At 40.5% G+C, this 14117-nt stretch overlaps 1 protein-coding gene across 1 annotated transcript; it reads right to left on the bottom strand.

Moving 5' to 3' along the window:
• Positions 1-3336: 3336 nt before the first annotated feature.
• On the bottom strand, positions 3337-9578 carry LOC124535650. The gene is made up of 8 exons (XM_047111934.1): positions 9237-9578; positions 8059-8145; positions 5394-6002; positions 4795-5361; positions 4462-4680; positions 4272-4387; positions 4167-4192; positions 3337-3752 (listed from the first exon to the last, which is right to left on the bottom strand). The coding sequence occupies exons 1-8, from the start codon at positions 9285-9287 to the stop codon at positions 3337-3339; spliced, it is 2091 nt and encodes a 696-aa protein (XP_046967890.1). The 5' UTR covers positions 9288-9578.
• Positions 9579-14117: the final 4539 nt, after the last annotated feature.

Genomic DNA, 14117 nt, shown 5'->3' with positions numbered 1-14117 from the left:
CGTTGGCATTAGTTCAATAACCAGTACAAATGGCAACACCGCGCGAGCGCTGGCCGTACCTGATGTCCCGCTCATGGGGGTGACTCTCCAGTAGTAAATGACCGTAAAAAATATTTGTACGGAAACTAGCACCATCTTACATAGAGGGCAAGTCATAAAAACCTTTGAACGACACTAGATGTCGCTACAGAGCCCAATTTTTAATTCATTTTTCCTTATTTTTTTCTTTTTAAAAATTTTTATATTTTTATATTGAATTAGTCAATTTGGATATTTAAAAATCATAGTCAATTTATACTATGAATAAGTTTATTCGAGATCAGAATTTTGCAATGGCAATACTATGTGATTGGTTAAAGTTCAAAACTAAGCGTTCAAAAGCGTTTTTTTACGGACAGTTTCATACTCCTTTATTGATCAACTTCGGCGTCGCTTTTACGTTGATAATAATGGCGAAAATAGTCCACAATGTATCTTTTATTTCGGGTAAATCGTGCTATCCCTCGGTTTTCGAGCTCCAGAAATAAAAAGTACCAGGTTCATTTTAAAATGAGCATAAATATATCAAAATTTTATATAATTTATAGTAATTTATTTAAAAGACAACCGAAGACTTTTTTAGTTTATAAAAAAACAAACGACCAGGAGGCTCACCTGATGGAAAGTGATTACCACCGCCCATAGACATCTTCAACACCGGGGGGCTTGCAGGTGCGTTGCCGGCCTTTAAGGAAGGAGTACGCTCTTTTTTTAAGGAAGTCGTATTGGTTCGGAAAAACCGCCGTTGAAGGCTGGTTCCACAGAATGGTTGTGCGAGGTAGAAAATATCTTGATGGTGCAGAGTGATCCAACATCTCTACGCAAAACGAAAAGATCAAGCAGGTCGGAAAGGGCTTGATCTTCGCGATTATTACACATTTAAATAAAATGAATTATCGTGGTCACGGGTAGACTGTACCCGTGACCACGAACACTGCAAAGTGCTCGAAACGTCGGGATGTTTAAAAATAATTAATATACACGATTCATCCGTTATAATTCGTTTTATATAAAAGGGCTTGATCGTCGATAATTCGAGCCGCTCCGCATTGGATACGCTCAGCAGACGCAGAGCAGTACTCCGTGTGGGGCAGAATTTGCGCCTTGTATATCTTAGGCGATGGGCCGACGTGAAATAATGTCTTGCCTTGCTGAACACATCGAGATATTTTATGCCAGTTTGCCTTTGCGTTTCAATTGACTGCGGAGCTGAACGAGGCTCGAAATATCCTCGTCAAGTATTCCGATACTAGCTGTGGCGGCCATCGGAATGTTCTGAAATCGTGGAGATACGACAAAACGTAATTTTTTAGCGGTTAACGCGCAAATTTACCTTAAATTGGAGTTGAAGTGAATTAAGTTTAGCCGGCCTTAGTTCAAGACTTTGTTTAATGAAGACACGATTTCAGACACAATTTGTTCCGGTTTTTCCGGAGAAATATTAGCCCGCCCTGCTAGCTCTCGTCTGTATAGCAGTGAATGTTAGAAATTTGTAAAAAGTCATCGATATGCAGAAAAAACATATTGGGTGATAGAACGCAGGCTTATGAAACACCAGCATTGACGAATTTTATATCCGAGCATGCACCATAGATAACGACTTAAATGCTCCGATCTGCCAAAAAGCTGGTGATCCAATTGCACAATTTCCCGGGAATAGGATAGGAGCTTCGAAATATATTCTTAGTGCCATACGCAATCGAAGGCCTTCGCTATGTTCAAACTGGCCGCCAATGCTTTCCCATTGCTCTCAATTTCGGCCATCTGTGATTAAGGTAAACTAGAAGATCACCGCCTGAACGACCCCGATGGTACCGCCGAAGCTGGCAGTTTATAATTGAAACCACTTGGAGAACAAGAAGGTGATGGCTATAGGCCAATAATTGGAGGAGTCTGAGCGATTACCCTATTTAGAGAACGGATGCACCAAAGCTGTTTTCCAGAAAATATATACAGAATGTATCAGTCTTAAACATTTCAAAATATAATGGCACTCTGTAAAAGGTTTATCCTCTTTAGTACCTACATAAAACTACTAACATGACATTATGGCATAAAAAATAGTATCTTAATAAAATGTAAGCTGTATGACTATTATCATGCCACTAGTCCGTGCGTAAAATAATTCATTTTGTTTAGATTTATTGTCATATCTAGACTAAAGGCTAGACGGCCTAATTATTTTGAAGAATCCAATGAATACTTGCGTTTCGTTTGTTTAATTACCGTAAAAGATTTTTTTTTTGATAGAATATAAATAGACCGTGACTTTTCTTGACTTAGCGAAAAAATTCCGGGGGGGGGGGGGATTGAAACCCCCAAAACCCTCCCCCAGCCTACGGCCATGGTGATCACCGTATACGCTTGCCCGTTCTCGCGTGATATACACGACAGTCGAAATTTACAGGCTGCTGTTGTATACAGTGCTTGTAGAACTTAGTTTAACTTACTCAGGGTGCGCCACTGGAAGTAGTCGGTCGTATGTTCTTATAATGTAAATCCTACATACTCAATTTTATTTACCGTTCTGTAAAACATCACTGACTGACTCCCGGCCTTATTGTAGAACATTAGGAACTATAATTTGTATGAAGTCGCTTTTTGTCAAACTCAAACTCAAATAACGTTATTCAATATACATTACACTTTCTTATTGATGGTCAATTGAAACACTACCACCGGTTCGGAAAAGAAAACACCCTGACCTCAGAACAACCGGCGAAAGAAACTCAGCGGTTTTTTTTTTTTATTTGTCTCATATACATATTATTTAAACAATTTAATATGAGATGAAATAGCCAGGAGGCGATCGTTTCATTCCCAAGGTGTGCTATCGATCATAAACTCATTAATTGTATAGTAACCTTTTGTACACAAGCGTTCCTTAATAATTTTTTTTTAATTTGGCAACAGAGGCATTTTGAACGCTGGAATCCTGTTGTAAAACCGTATACATTGCCCCACAAAGGAGTTACTGACTCTATGTAGTCGAGTAACAGGAGTAACAAGTTTGTGTTTGTTCCTTGTACCAATGCTATGAGTATCACATTTTCTCATGAAATCATTAATGTTTTTTCATACATACATACATAACATTGCAGAATATATATTGTCATAGGACATATTGAGTGAACACGGGTAATTACCGGAACTAACATGACGCAGCCCTATCGTGCGGGCGTGTTAGGTATGAGGGACGAATAGTATAAAATAATATAACAACCAAGTATATCGTCTGAAATCTTGAGGAAGCAAATAAAACGACCAGTAACTAATCACATCTCATTACTCATATATTTAATAATCAATTTCAGTACAGTCGGCGGGCGGCGCGGGGTGCGCGGGCGGCGCGGGGGGCGCGCGGCGGCGCAGCAGCACGGGGCGCGCGGGGGGGCGCGCGGCGCGGGCGGGGCGGGCGGCGCCGCGCTTGGCCACGATGACGCGCGTGTAGCGCAGCGCGCCGCCCGCGCCACGCCGCCGCCGCGAGCGCTCGTCGCGCGCGTCGCCCGCCGCGCCGCTGGTCACGGTGAGCGCGCCGGCGTCGGGCGCGAGGCCGTCGGGCGCGCACTCGTCGTCGGCGAACACGATGGGCAGCTGCATGATGTCGGCGGCGGCCAGCGCGTCGTCCCGCCGCTCGGCGCGCGACTCGACGCGGCGCGGCGGCAGCAGCGCCAGCGGGGACCCGCCGGACACGCGCGACACGACGCGGCCCTCTGCGGCGCGGGGCGTTAAGGGGGGGGGACTACTATTGCCGAATAAGTGATGGCGCGGCATACCGTTCTATATAACTTTATAAGCCTTGTATATGATGCAAAGGCGTGCGTAGCATATTTTAATTTCAATGTTAACGTATTTATACTTTGTTGTACACCACGAACATATACTACACGAATCTCAGAACTAAGGCTACGAATATCGGGTCGATCTTATGCGTAACTTATATTTCTTGTATGTTGACGTATATCAATATTTGCTCTTTTCGTCTTCGTCTACTTAAGCATCTTGTGGATTAATTCATTAAATAAATTCTATAAGTGAACGGAGAAGAGAACGGTGGCGTCTTGACTTATGTGACACTGACCCACACACTGTTTCACATTTAGAGGAAGAGGAAAGTATAAGCTTACCTATTACGTCGACCGACCGGGAGGCTCTGAAAATAGTGAAAAAGTTAACGTTGCTTAATAATAATAAAGCTACAATTAATCACAGCGGCCGCACTCGGTGCTCACCCGGGCACCACGCGCGCCGTCTCGCCCTCCGCGACGCGCCGCCGGGCCCCCGCCACACTCGCCGGGCCCCCCGCCGGCCCCGTCGCCACTTCCGCCGCCCAGCGTGCGCACTCCTCCTACAATACAAAGTATCCCAGTGAGTCAGTGAGGGCCCATCGTATCAGAGATGGCAGCGCAGGCGGGTACTGACGGCTACGGCGGCGTCGAGCGCGTGCTGCGGCAGGCGCAGGCGGCGGCGGTGCGCGCGCGGCGGGCGCAGCGCGTCGTCGGCGCCGGCCAGCAGCAGCACGCGCCGCGCCGCGCCCGCGCCGCGCTCGCCCGCGCCGAAGCGGCTCGCCACCTCGGCCGCCGCGCCGCGCCAGCTCTGCGCCGCGCCGCCGCCCACCACGGCCAGCAGCGGCACCTCCACCTGCCGAGCGCCGCCCGTCACACGGTGATATATTTTTATATTATAGGGATATGTTTTTATATTTTGGAAATCTACATACTACTACAATACTTTTACGTAATATTTTTTTTCCACCTCCTCCAGCACGTCGTCGGGGCAGTCGCGCGGGCCCTCGGCCGTGAGCAGCGGCGGCGCCAGCAGAAGCAGCCCGCGCACGCGCGCCCCCGCGCCCGCCGCCAGCCACGCCGCCAGCGCCGCGCCCGCGCCCGCGCCGCCCACCACCACCGCGCGCCGCCTGCGGAGCGCACCGTCAGCGGGCACCACGCCACCACCACGCCGCAGCGGCCGGGCGGCGCGACACTCACCCGGCCTCGGACAGCACGTCGGCCAGCGCGGCGCGCGCGTCGTGAGCCACCGCCGCGCACCAGCGGTCGGGCGGCGCGGGCCCGGCCTCGGCCGCCGCGCGCAGCCGCCGCGTGTGCAGCGCCGCGCCCAGGCGACGCACCCACCGCTCGTCCTCGGCCTCGCAGCCCCCCGGCGCCCACGCGAGCCACGGGCCCGGCTCGTGAGCCGCTCGCCGCTCTGCTTGGCGGAGTAGGGGTCAGTTTTTAAAAAGCAATCTAAGTCTACCGCTGCTGATGTCACCGACCGTCGCCTGTGGACGTGTGGTGCCGTGAGAAATGGATCACACGCATCGCTCCTGAATGTCATGCTTGTGCCGCTGTATACTACTTCCAAGTAAACGATAACGTGACATAGTATGTACCGCTAACGGCGGCGAGCGGGTCGACGTAGGGCGACGCGGGGCGCGGCATCGGCAGGCGATCGGCGAGGCGCGGCAGGGCGCGCCGCAGCTCCGTCGCCAGCTCCGCGTAGAGCGCGGCCAGCGAGCGCGGCAGGCACGCGCCGAGCGCGGCGTGCAGCCAGCCCGCGCCGCCGGCCCAGTGCGCGGCGAGCGCCCCGCGCAGGCGCCGCGCCGCCGCCCGCGCGCCCTCGCGCCGCGCCCAGCGCCCGCGCGGCCCGGCCAGGCGCTCGAGGCGCAGGTCGCGCAGCGCGCCCAGCGCGGCGTTGGCGAGGCGCGCGTGCGCCGCGCTGGGCGCGAGGGCGGCCAGGCGGTCCTCCCAGTCGTCGTCGGCGTCGTCGTCGCCGTCGTCGTCGTCGCGCTCGTCGCAGTCGTCGAGCGGGGGCGCGGGCGGGCGGCGCTGCTCCGTTTCGACGTCGATGACGTCGTCGGGCTCGAGGTCGGGCTCGGGCTCGGGCAGGAGGGCGCGCACCTGCGAGTTGGCGGCGTGGCCGTGCGCTCTGGCGTACGAGTGCTCGCCCCACACGTCTGACCGCGACTCCTGGTTATATAAGTATACTAATTATTATATAGAATGAGGGGCCGGGAACATTCGCATGTGTGTGGATGATGTAGTACTTGTGTGAGGTTATTTAATTTTATTTGAGGCTCTGGCCTGCACATTGATAATTTAAAAAATAATAATACTAGAAAAACGGTTATAATACTAATTTTACTGGGTATTTAAAAGTTTTCATATACCACATTGCACATTTGACTAAATTCATTAAAAAAAATATTTTTGTAGGGTGATTTACTGATGCGGGAATTGCGCTTCTTAAGCATATTTACGATGCTTGGGAGAAATCACAGAATGCTATTGGAGTATTCTGTGATTTATCTAAAGCATTTGATTGTGTAGAACACGAGACGCTTCTTTATAAGCTCAAATATTACGGCGTTAAAGGTAGGGCTCTTGATCTCATTGCTTCATACTTAAGTCAAAGAATCCAGCAAGTTACATTTATGGAATAAAGTCTACTGGATCTACGCTAAAAATGGGTGTTCCACAAGGTTCAATTTTGGGTCCCTTTCTATTTCTAGTATATATAAATGACCTTCCTTTCTTTGTTAAAGGTATTTGTGATATAGTATTGTTTGCTGACGATACTTCACTGATTTTTAAGGTTGACAGAAAAAAAACTGACTATGACGATGTGAACGGTGCCTTATCACAGATACAAGATTGGTTTAAGGTAAATAATTTGGTTTTGAATACTCAAAAAACAAAATGTGTAGTTTTTACTCTACCCAATGTTAGGAAGCAAAATTATAATATATCTTTAAGCGGTGGCCCGTTTGATGTAGCCGAAACTACCGTGTTCTTGGGAATGGAATTGGATTCCAGACTTCAGTGGAGTCCCCATTTGTCGTCCCTAACAGGGAGACTCAGCTCCGCAGCATACACGGTTAGAAAAGTTAGACAAGTAACTGATATTGATACCGCTCGTTTAGTTTATTTTGGTTATTTTCACAGTATTATGTCATATGGCATATTACTTTGGGGTAACGCTGCAGACATTGAATCTGTCTTTATTTTACAAAAGAGAGCAATTCGGTTTATTTATAATCTTGGAGCTAGAGACTCTCTTCGGGATGTTTTAAACAGAGTAGGAATACTCACTGTTGCGTCGCAATACATTTACAACAATATCATGTATATTCACAGTAACATTGATAACTTTGATAAAATCAATGATAATCATTGTATATGCACTAGAAGTAAGGATAAGCTTATAACGCCAAGGTTCCGACTCCGCAAAGTCAATAGGAATCGCAGGATATATTAATTTAATAATTGTATTAACTTAAAAATTAACTAACATGACTGTATTTTTTTAAATGTTGTAAAAGAGTAACTACTGAGTTTCTTGCCGGTTCTTCTCGGTAGAATCAACTTTCCGAACCGGTGGTAGCTTCACTTAATTGTTAAATGACGATTCAAAAGTGCTTGTAAAAGCCCGCTTGAATAAAGTATACTTTGATTTTGATTTTGTTTATTAGGTAGAAAAAATTAGTTCATGATTTTCTTCAGAGTTTTTATCTAATGTACAATTTCTAGTACATTGAATACAATTTACAATAAGTTATTTAAAACACCAAAATTCCTAAAAATTATTCATCACTTTTAATTGTCTTATAATTTATTGAAATGTTACAGTTAGTGGGCCAACCAGAGTGCCATTTATAGAACTCAATTTTATTTATGAAACATGTAGGGGGTTGTGCTCTATACAAGCTCAACTCCAAGTTTGTGTGGTTGCTACCCTTGTCATCTACATATTCCATTAATAAAATTGAGTTCTCTGAAAAATGTTTAGCCAATGCAGTTACATTTCATATAGTTGAAGTAGGCTTTTATAAGCACTTTTCAACCATCATTTAACAATTATATTAATTGAAGCTACCACCAGTTTCAAAAGTAGATTCTACCGAGTAGAATCTGCAAGAAACTCAGTAGTTAGTTTTATTCAATTTCAAAAAAACTTTACTTTGGGCAAAAAAATATACACAAAAACAAAAAAAGAAAACACAGGTATCTGTGATGGAACACTTACTAACTCCCCGCTGACTGCCAGTACATGTCTTACAAGTTGCTCATGCAGAGCTGTTGCTTCTCCAATCTCCCCGTCAACCTCTTGTTCCTACACATGGTACATTCATTAACAACTTGCTTCATTTTACAAATAATACAGATTCGGTTAGTATTCAAAATGTATAATGTATTCATGTAAGGGTTCACATGAATGCTTATATGCTGATATGATTTGAATATCAACTGCTAAGACTTGATCCACATGTAACCGTGATAGTTGCAAGTTATAATAAAATCATAAAGAGTAGTTAGTAGAACAAAATATATTACAAACCCCGACTGGTTAGCTTGTGTGGGTGACTTTTTTCAACTGAATTTTAACGACTAGGCAAGTTAAAAATTTTTACAAAAAAATTGTAAATGTCTCAATTACTTGATTTTTGTTTGCTTCTGTATACCTAAGATAATTCTGACACAGGATTACTATATTGTGAATATTTTTTAATAGTTGACCAGTTGCAGTAAGAAAATATTAATTTGTTAAATGACTATTTCAGCAACAACAACAACAGCGTGTAAATTCCCACTGCTGGACTAAAGGCCTCCTCTACCTTTGAGGAGAAGGTTTGGAACATATTCCACCACGCTGTTCCAATGCGGGTTGGTGGAATGCACATGTGGCAGAATTTCTATGAAATCTGTCACATGCAGGTTTCCTCAGGTTGTTTTCCTTCACCGCTGAGCATGAGATGAATTATAAAGACAAATTAAGCAGATGAAACAGCGGTGCTTGCCTGGGTTTGAACCCACAATCATCGGTTAAGATGCAGGCGTTCTAACCACTGGGCCATCTCGACTTTTTTTTTTTTTTATTTATTGACTAAAAACATTTTTTGTTACAAACAATTAGAATAGAAATAGACATTCCACTTAAACCTGTATGGTTTCTGTGTGGAAGCCAAGTTCTTATACTAAGATTTAACTATTAATTAATGCTAGTACCTACTACTTACAATACTACAATTTTATATTTTCTTATTATTAGTATTTTTAATTGAATTTATGAAATAAGTTTTAAGTATATTTGTGGGATTTGAATTATTCATGTATTGGTCGCATATTTGAGGAGGGAGATTATTTAATATTACAGGTAACATATACTCAAATGACTGTTTATTTATTAAAAATAAAAAGTACTACCTCATGCCTAACTTGTTGCTCAGCGTACAAGACCTCCGTCGCCATCACCATTGGACTTGATAAACTGTTAATATCATCAGAAATACTTCTCAAATTGAGTTAAGAATTTATTTAATGTTTTAACGACACTTTATTTTTTTGTAATGATTTATATTTTTCAAATTACTTCTTACGGGTACTTATTAAATAATGAGAAGTTTAAGTAGAAACAAAATTTGATTTATCACTTAATACAAATGAATTGTTATGTTGTTACAATATTTATAAAACTTTGCCAATAAGAGTTAAAAATAAACACACGAGTGGACTAATGTCAGATTGACAGACTGTTATTTTTTTTTGCTTTTTTCTTTCTTTAGAGGGAAAAGGCAAAGGTATTATACCGTACAGCCAAGTCTTTTGTATTTTTTATTCATATTCAAATAAATTGTAAGGCATAAAGCCATGTCTTCCGTTTAAAGTAAAGTATAAACATTCAAGTAGAGTAAAATTCTTTCAAATCCAGGTATAGTTTAAATGACTTGAATTTTAGACTTGAAATAATACCCATTCTGCTAAGATGAGCGTAAAAACGGCAATGTCCAAATCTCAAACGCATTAGTATTATATAATATCTTCTTCCGTTGAAATTTGGCGATTTTGCGAACCAGGGTTTTTTGCCTACATCTTCATTTTATACTCGCATACCAAGAGCCTTTCAATTTCATTTTATTTTTCCAATCATTTTTCCATTCTTGCATCATCGCGCTTTTTGCTAATGCAAAAAAGTCAATGTGAGGTACCTTATGATTTTCAGTCATCGGATTATTGCCATTACAGCTTGTAATAGATTTGGCTAGGTATTCAGCTCGTTCGTTTCCTTCAACTCCTATGTGTGCTGGTGTCCACAAAAATTCGACCTTAATATTTTGTTGTTGTAACATATACCAAATGTCCTTAATCTCGTAAACAAATGTATATACGTTTTAATATTCAAAACATTTACTTGAAGTGCTGATAACATACTCTTACTATCCGAAATAATTAACCAATTATTTTTATCTTTAAATTTGTCAATATACTGTAAAGCTCGTAAAATAGCTAACGATTCGGCAGTATAAATACTCGTTTCGTTATGAAGACGTTCCCCATATCCATATTTGAAGTGAGGTATGTTAAAGGCTAATGATGTGGCAGCTTCAGTTTTAGATCCATCAGTAAATATTGTCTTGACATTCTCATACTCGGATATCTTTTGATAAACTTCCTGTTTGTTTCTAAGCCTCGTGTCTATGGATACATTAATTTTCGAGAATCTACTGTCATAATTTCCAGAAAAGCAAGCAAAACAATTTTCATTTTGCAAAATATTTTTTCTTGTGAGTGAACAAAATTCAGAGAAATCGTGATAAAAAGGGAGTTTAGATGATACAGAAAATGTTAAATTAGAATATATAAAAACAAGTTTTTTGTAGAGGGGATCTGATTTTTGTGACATCAGCTTTATGATAAATTTTGATTTTAACTACTTAAATCTAATGAATAACGGAGAAACGTTACATTCTGTCTGTAATGCATTTATAGGAGTGGTTTTCATAGCACCAGTTATGACTCTGAAATGATTGTTTTGAATAACCTCTAATTTAGAAATTAAATTATTATTTGAAGCAAAACATAAAAAACCATATTCAAAGTTGCTGCGAACGAGAAATTTATAAAAAATTCAACAAAACTTTTGGATCAGCACCCCAATAAGTTTTTGTTAAAGATTTAATTACATTTGAAGCTTTTAAAGCTCGACTTACAATGTAATCAACATATTTACTATAAGTTAAATTTTGTAAAATACACAACGGATTTTAACGAAACTTAATACAATTATTTTTTATACTCCTGAGCTGGTTATAGTATATTTTTCATCACGCTACAGGAGCAGAGCAGTGAAGGGAAATGTCGGGAAAACGGGAGAAGTTACGCCATATTTTAAGCTTCCGCCGCGTGTACAACCTAAATGGTTAAAGCTAAATAGAAATTGTGTATTACGGAAATGTTCTCTTTAAAATTGTATAAAAAATATCCCATGACAGCCTTTGTCTATCTTTTCACTCCCAATAGTCAATAGTAGTTTCGTGTCACTCCCAATAGCTTAGTAGTTCGAAGCTTTCTGATTATATTTGTCTATTCCTGCGTTTATAACACTCTCAATCATCCCAAATTAAAAAGTTAACAGTAGTACTATTCCATAAAAAAGAAGCATAGAAATCGGTAAAGAAACACCAAAGTTACATGAAATACGCCAATAACAAAGCTATCACACGTGAATACTAAATCTATATAAATCTCTAGAGTCTGTCTGTACACTTTTTTTATCGTAATTCATCATAAGTATTCTTTTTATGATTGACTGACATAATTTTTACCATTTTTGACATTTATGTCCGTCTGTATGTTTTGCTATAACTCGAGAACAGATGCACCGTGCATCTTTATAAAAATTGGTATACAGGAAAAACATGTGCTTGCGCCAATGATAGGCTATTTATATACAAAGGTGGATGTGTTTGTATGTTTGTCATCGATAAACTCAGAAACTATTTGATCGATCATTAAGATTAAATGAATAAAGAGATTATGCTATCCCCATTGATGTAACTTTGAAGCATATAAATTACAATTCTTGCTTTGAATCTTATATTATTTATTTTATTTTAATAACGTATTGTCATGTAGTATATGTTTTTTTAGTTTAATTTTAAAGATGTTGAATGAATTTGCATTTTTTATCTCTTTAGGTAATTTATTATAGATTTGTACTCCAGCAAAGATCACGGTGCGCATACCTTAAGTGGTTCGGACTTGAGGTAATAGGATATGGTCTCCCCTTCGGCTACTACGGATGTGAGCCTAATGAACTTTTGTGAATGAGATTTGTGAATTAATTCATTTATTCAGGATTTTTCTTATTAATATACAAGTGCCATATGCGTGTAATTGTTTTATGTTCATGAGCTTTGTCTTTTTATACAATTTGACTGTGGATGCTAAATAATCGTAATTAAATAATATTTTAATGATTTTATTTTGTGCAATATGTAGGTCCTTTAAGTTGCTTTTTGGAGCAAAACCCCAAATTTCAATTAAATATTGTAAATGTCGCACTTGTCGCGGAACACAGTGAACGAAGTTACGTAGCTTACCCATTAAAGAACAGAGCTTTGATCTTACGTGGTCAATCTGTACCTTCCAGTTCAAACAATCGTCTAATCGAAGTCCTAAATATTTTCAGATTGTAATTGTTGCAGTTTTTGATTATTAATTTCGAGAGGAGTGTGCACTGGAATGTTTTTGTTCTTGGATTTAAAAATGACGTAACTAGTTTTAGATGCATTGATCGTAAGTAAATTTTGTTGAAACCAATGAACTAGTGTGTTAATATCTTGTTGAGCTTGATTCATTATTTCGTTTAAATTACTACCAAAATAAAATAGACATGTGTCGTCTGCGTATAGAGAAAGATGACCTTGTATTGGAGTCTTATGTATGGAATTTATGTAAATTAAGAACAGTAGTGGACCCAATATGGAACCTTGGGGAACACCAAACTTACCAGTACTGTGAGGTTTACTTTGATACTCCCCGATTTTAACTATCTGATAACGGTTCGATAAATATGATTCAAACATTTTGTATGCTATTCCTGATACTCCTACGTCACGAAGTTTACTCAACAATATCGAATGGCTTATCGTATCGAAAGCTTTTTTGAGGTCAATGAATAGCCCCAAAGCAATGTTTTTTTTATAGATATTAGTATGCAATTTTGTTATTATATCAATTGTGGCTGAGAGAGTGCTAGATTGGGAGCGAAAGCCATATTGTCTTTTGTAAATAAAGTCGACAGACGTAAGGTAGTAGTTTTTTGTTTATGATATTGTTGTAAATCAGTAGTAGTAACTACAGTTGGTAGTAAACACTAAACAGACAGATACAGATAACAGAGCAGTTACCTTCAAAGTCAACTGTCAAAACTCAAAAGCTTAACTCGGAGGGAAGCAATAATAATAAAATGGGAAAATTAATCAATCATTAATAGCCGTACAATAATAACGAATATTAAAAATATTATAAAAAAAATCTGTACACGTAATTAATGTAGCTTGTAGTTACTAGATGGCGTTAAGTCGAAATAAATAATTGTCTAAATCGCGATGTCAAGATTCGAAAACGATTATATACAGGGTTACAGGTTAAGTCGACCGAAATCCTTTAAGAGAGGATAGATTCCATCATTCCTAACCGATTTGACTATGGAACCCCATATCCTAAACCTAACCCTTCTCAAGTTATTGGCATTTGAATTTATTTTATAAAAATGACAGATTTTTTGACGACTGCCCCTTTATTTTTGCTTTGTGTCCCAATTTTGTATTCTTTTTGCTATTTTTGAGTAGAAGATTAGTTGCTTTATTATTTTAAGCTACAAAACTGCCAGTAACTATACCAAATGAGTCGCAGTAGACAGTCAATTGTTAAAAAAAATAATTAATATACATAGATTTCCTACCATCGAGTTATATAAAATATGTAACTTTCTAACTGTTCGACAGCTCTATGCGTTAAGGTCAATATTATCATTACATAAAACAGTCAATTATGTTCCAACTACCTCTAACAAAAGAAGAAATTTCTTCAATATTCCGACGTTGCCCACAAACACAGCTTTTGCACGGAAGCAAAACACGAAAAGTTCAATCCATTTATATAATAAAATAAATAAAAAACTTAATTTCTACCCGTTGAAATACTTCGAGTGTAAAAACCTTTTAACTAATTGGTTGCGAGAACTTACCTGGTGCTTTGAGTGCACACTCACAGTCACTCAAACACACACACACACACAAA

The sequence above is a fragment of the Vanessa cardui genome, chromosome 15 (assembly GCF_905220365.1).
Source record: "Vanessa cardui chromosome 15, ilVanCard2.1, whole genome shotgun sequence".
Classification (NCBI taxonomy): Eukaryota; Metazoa; Arthropoda; class Insecta; order Lepidoptera; family Nymphalidae; genus Vanessa; species Vanessa cardui.
Note: the sequence above shows the minus strand (reverse complement) of the source record. Positions and strands in the feature narration are given on the sequence as shown.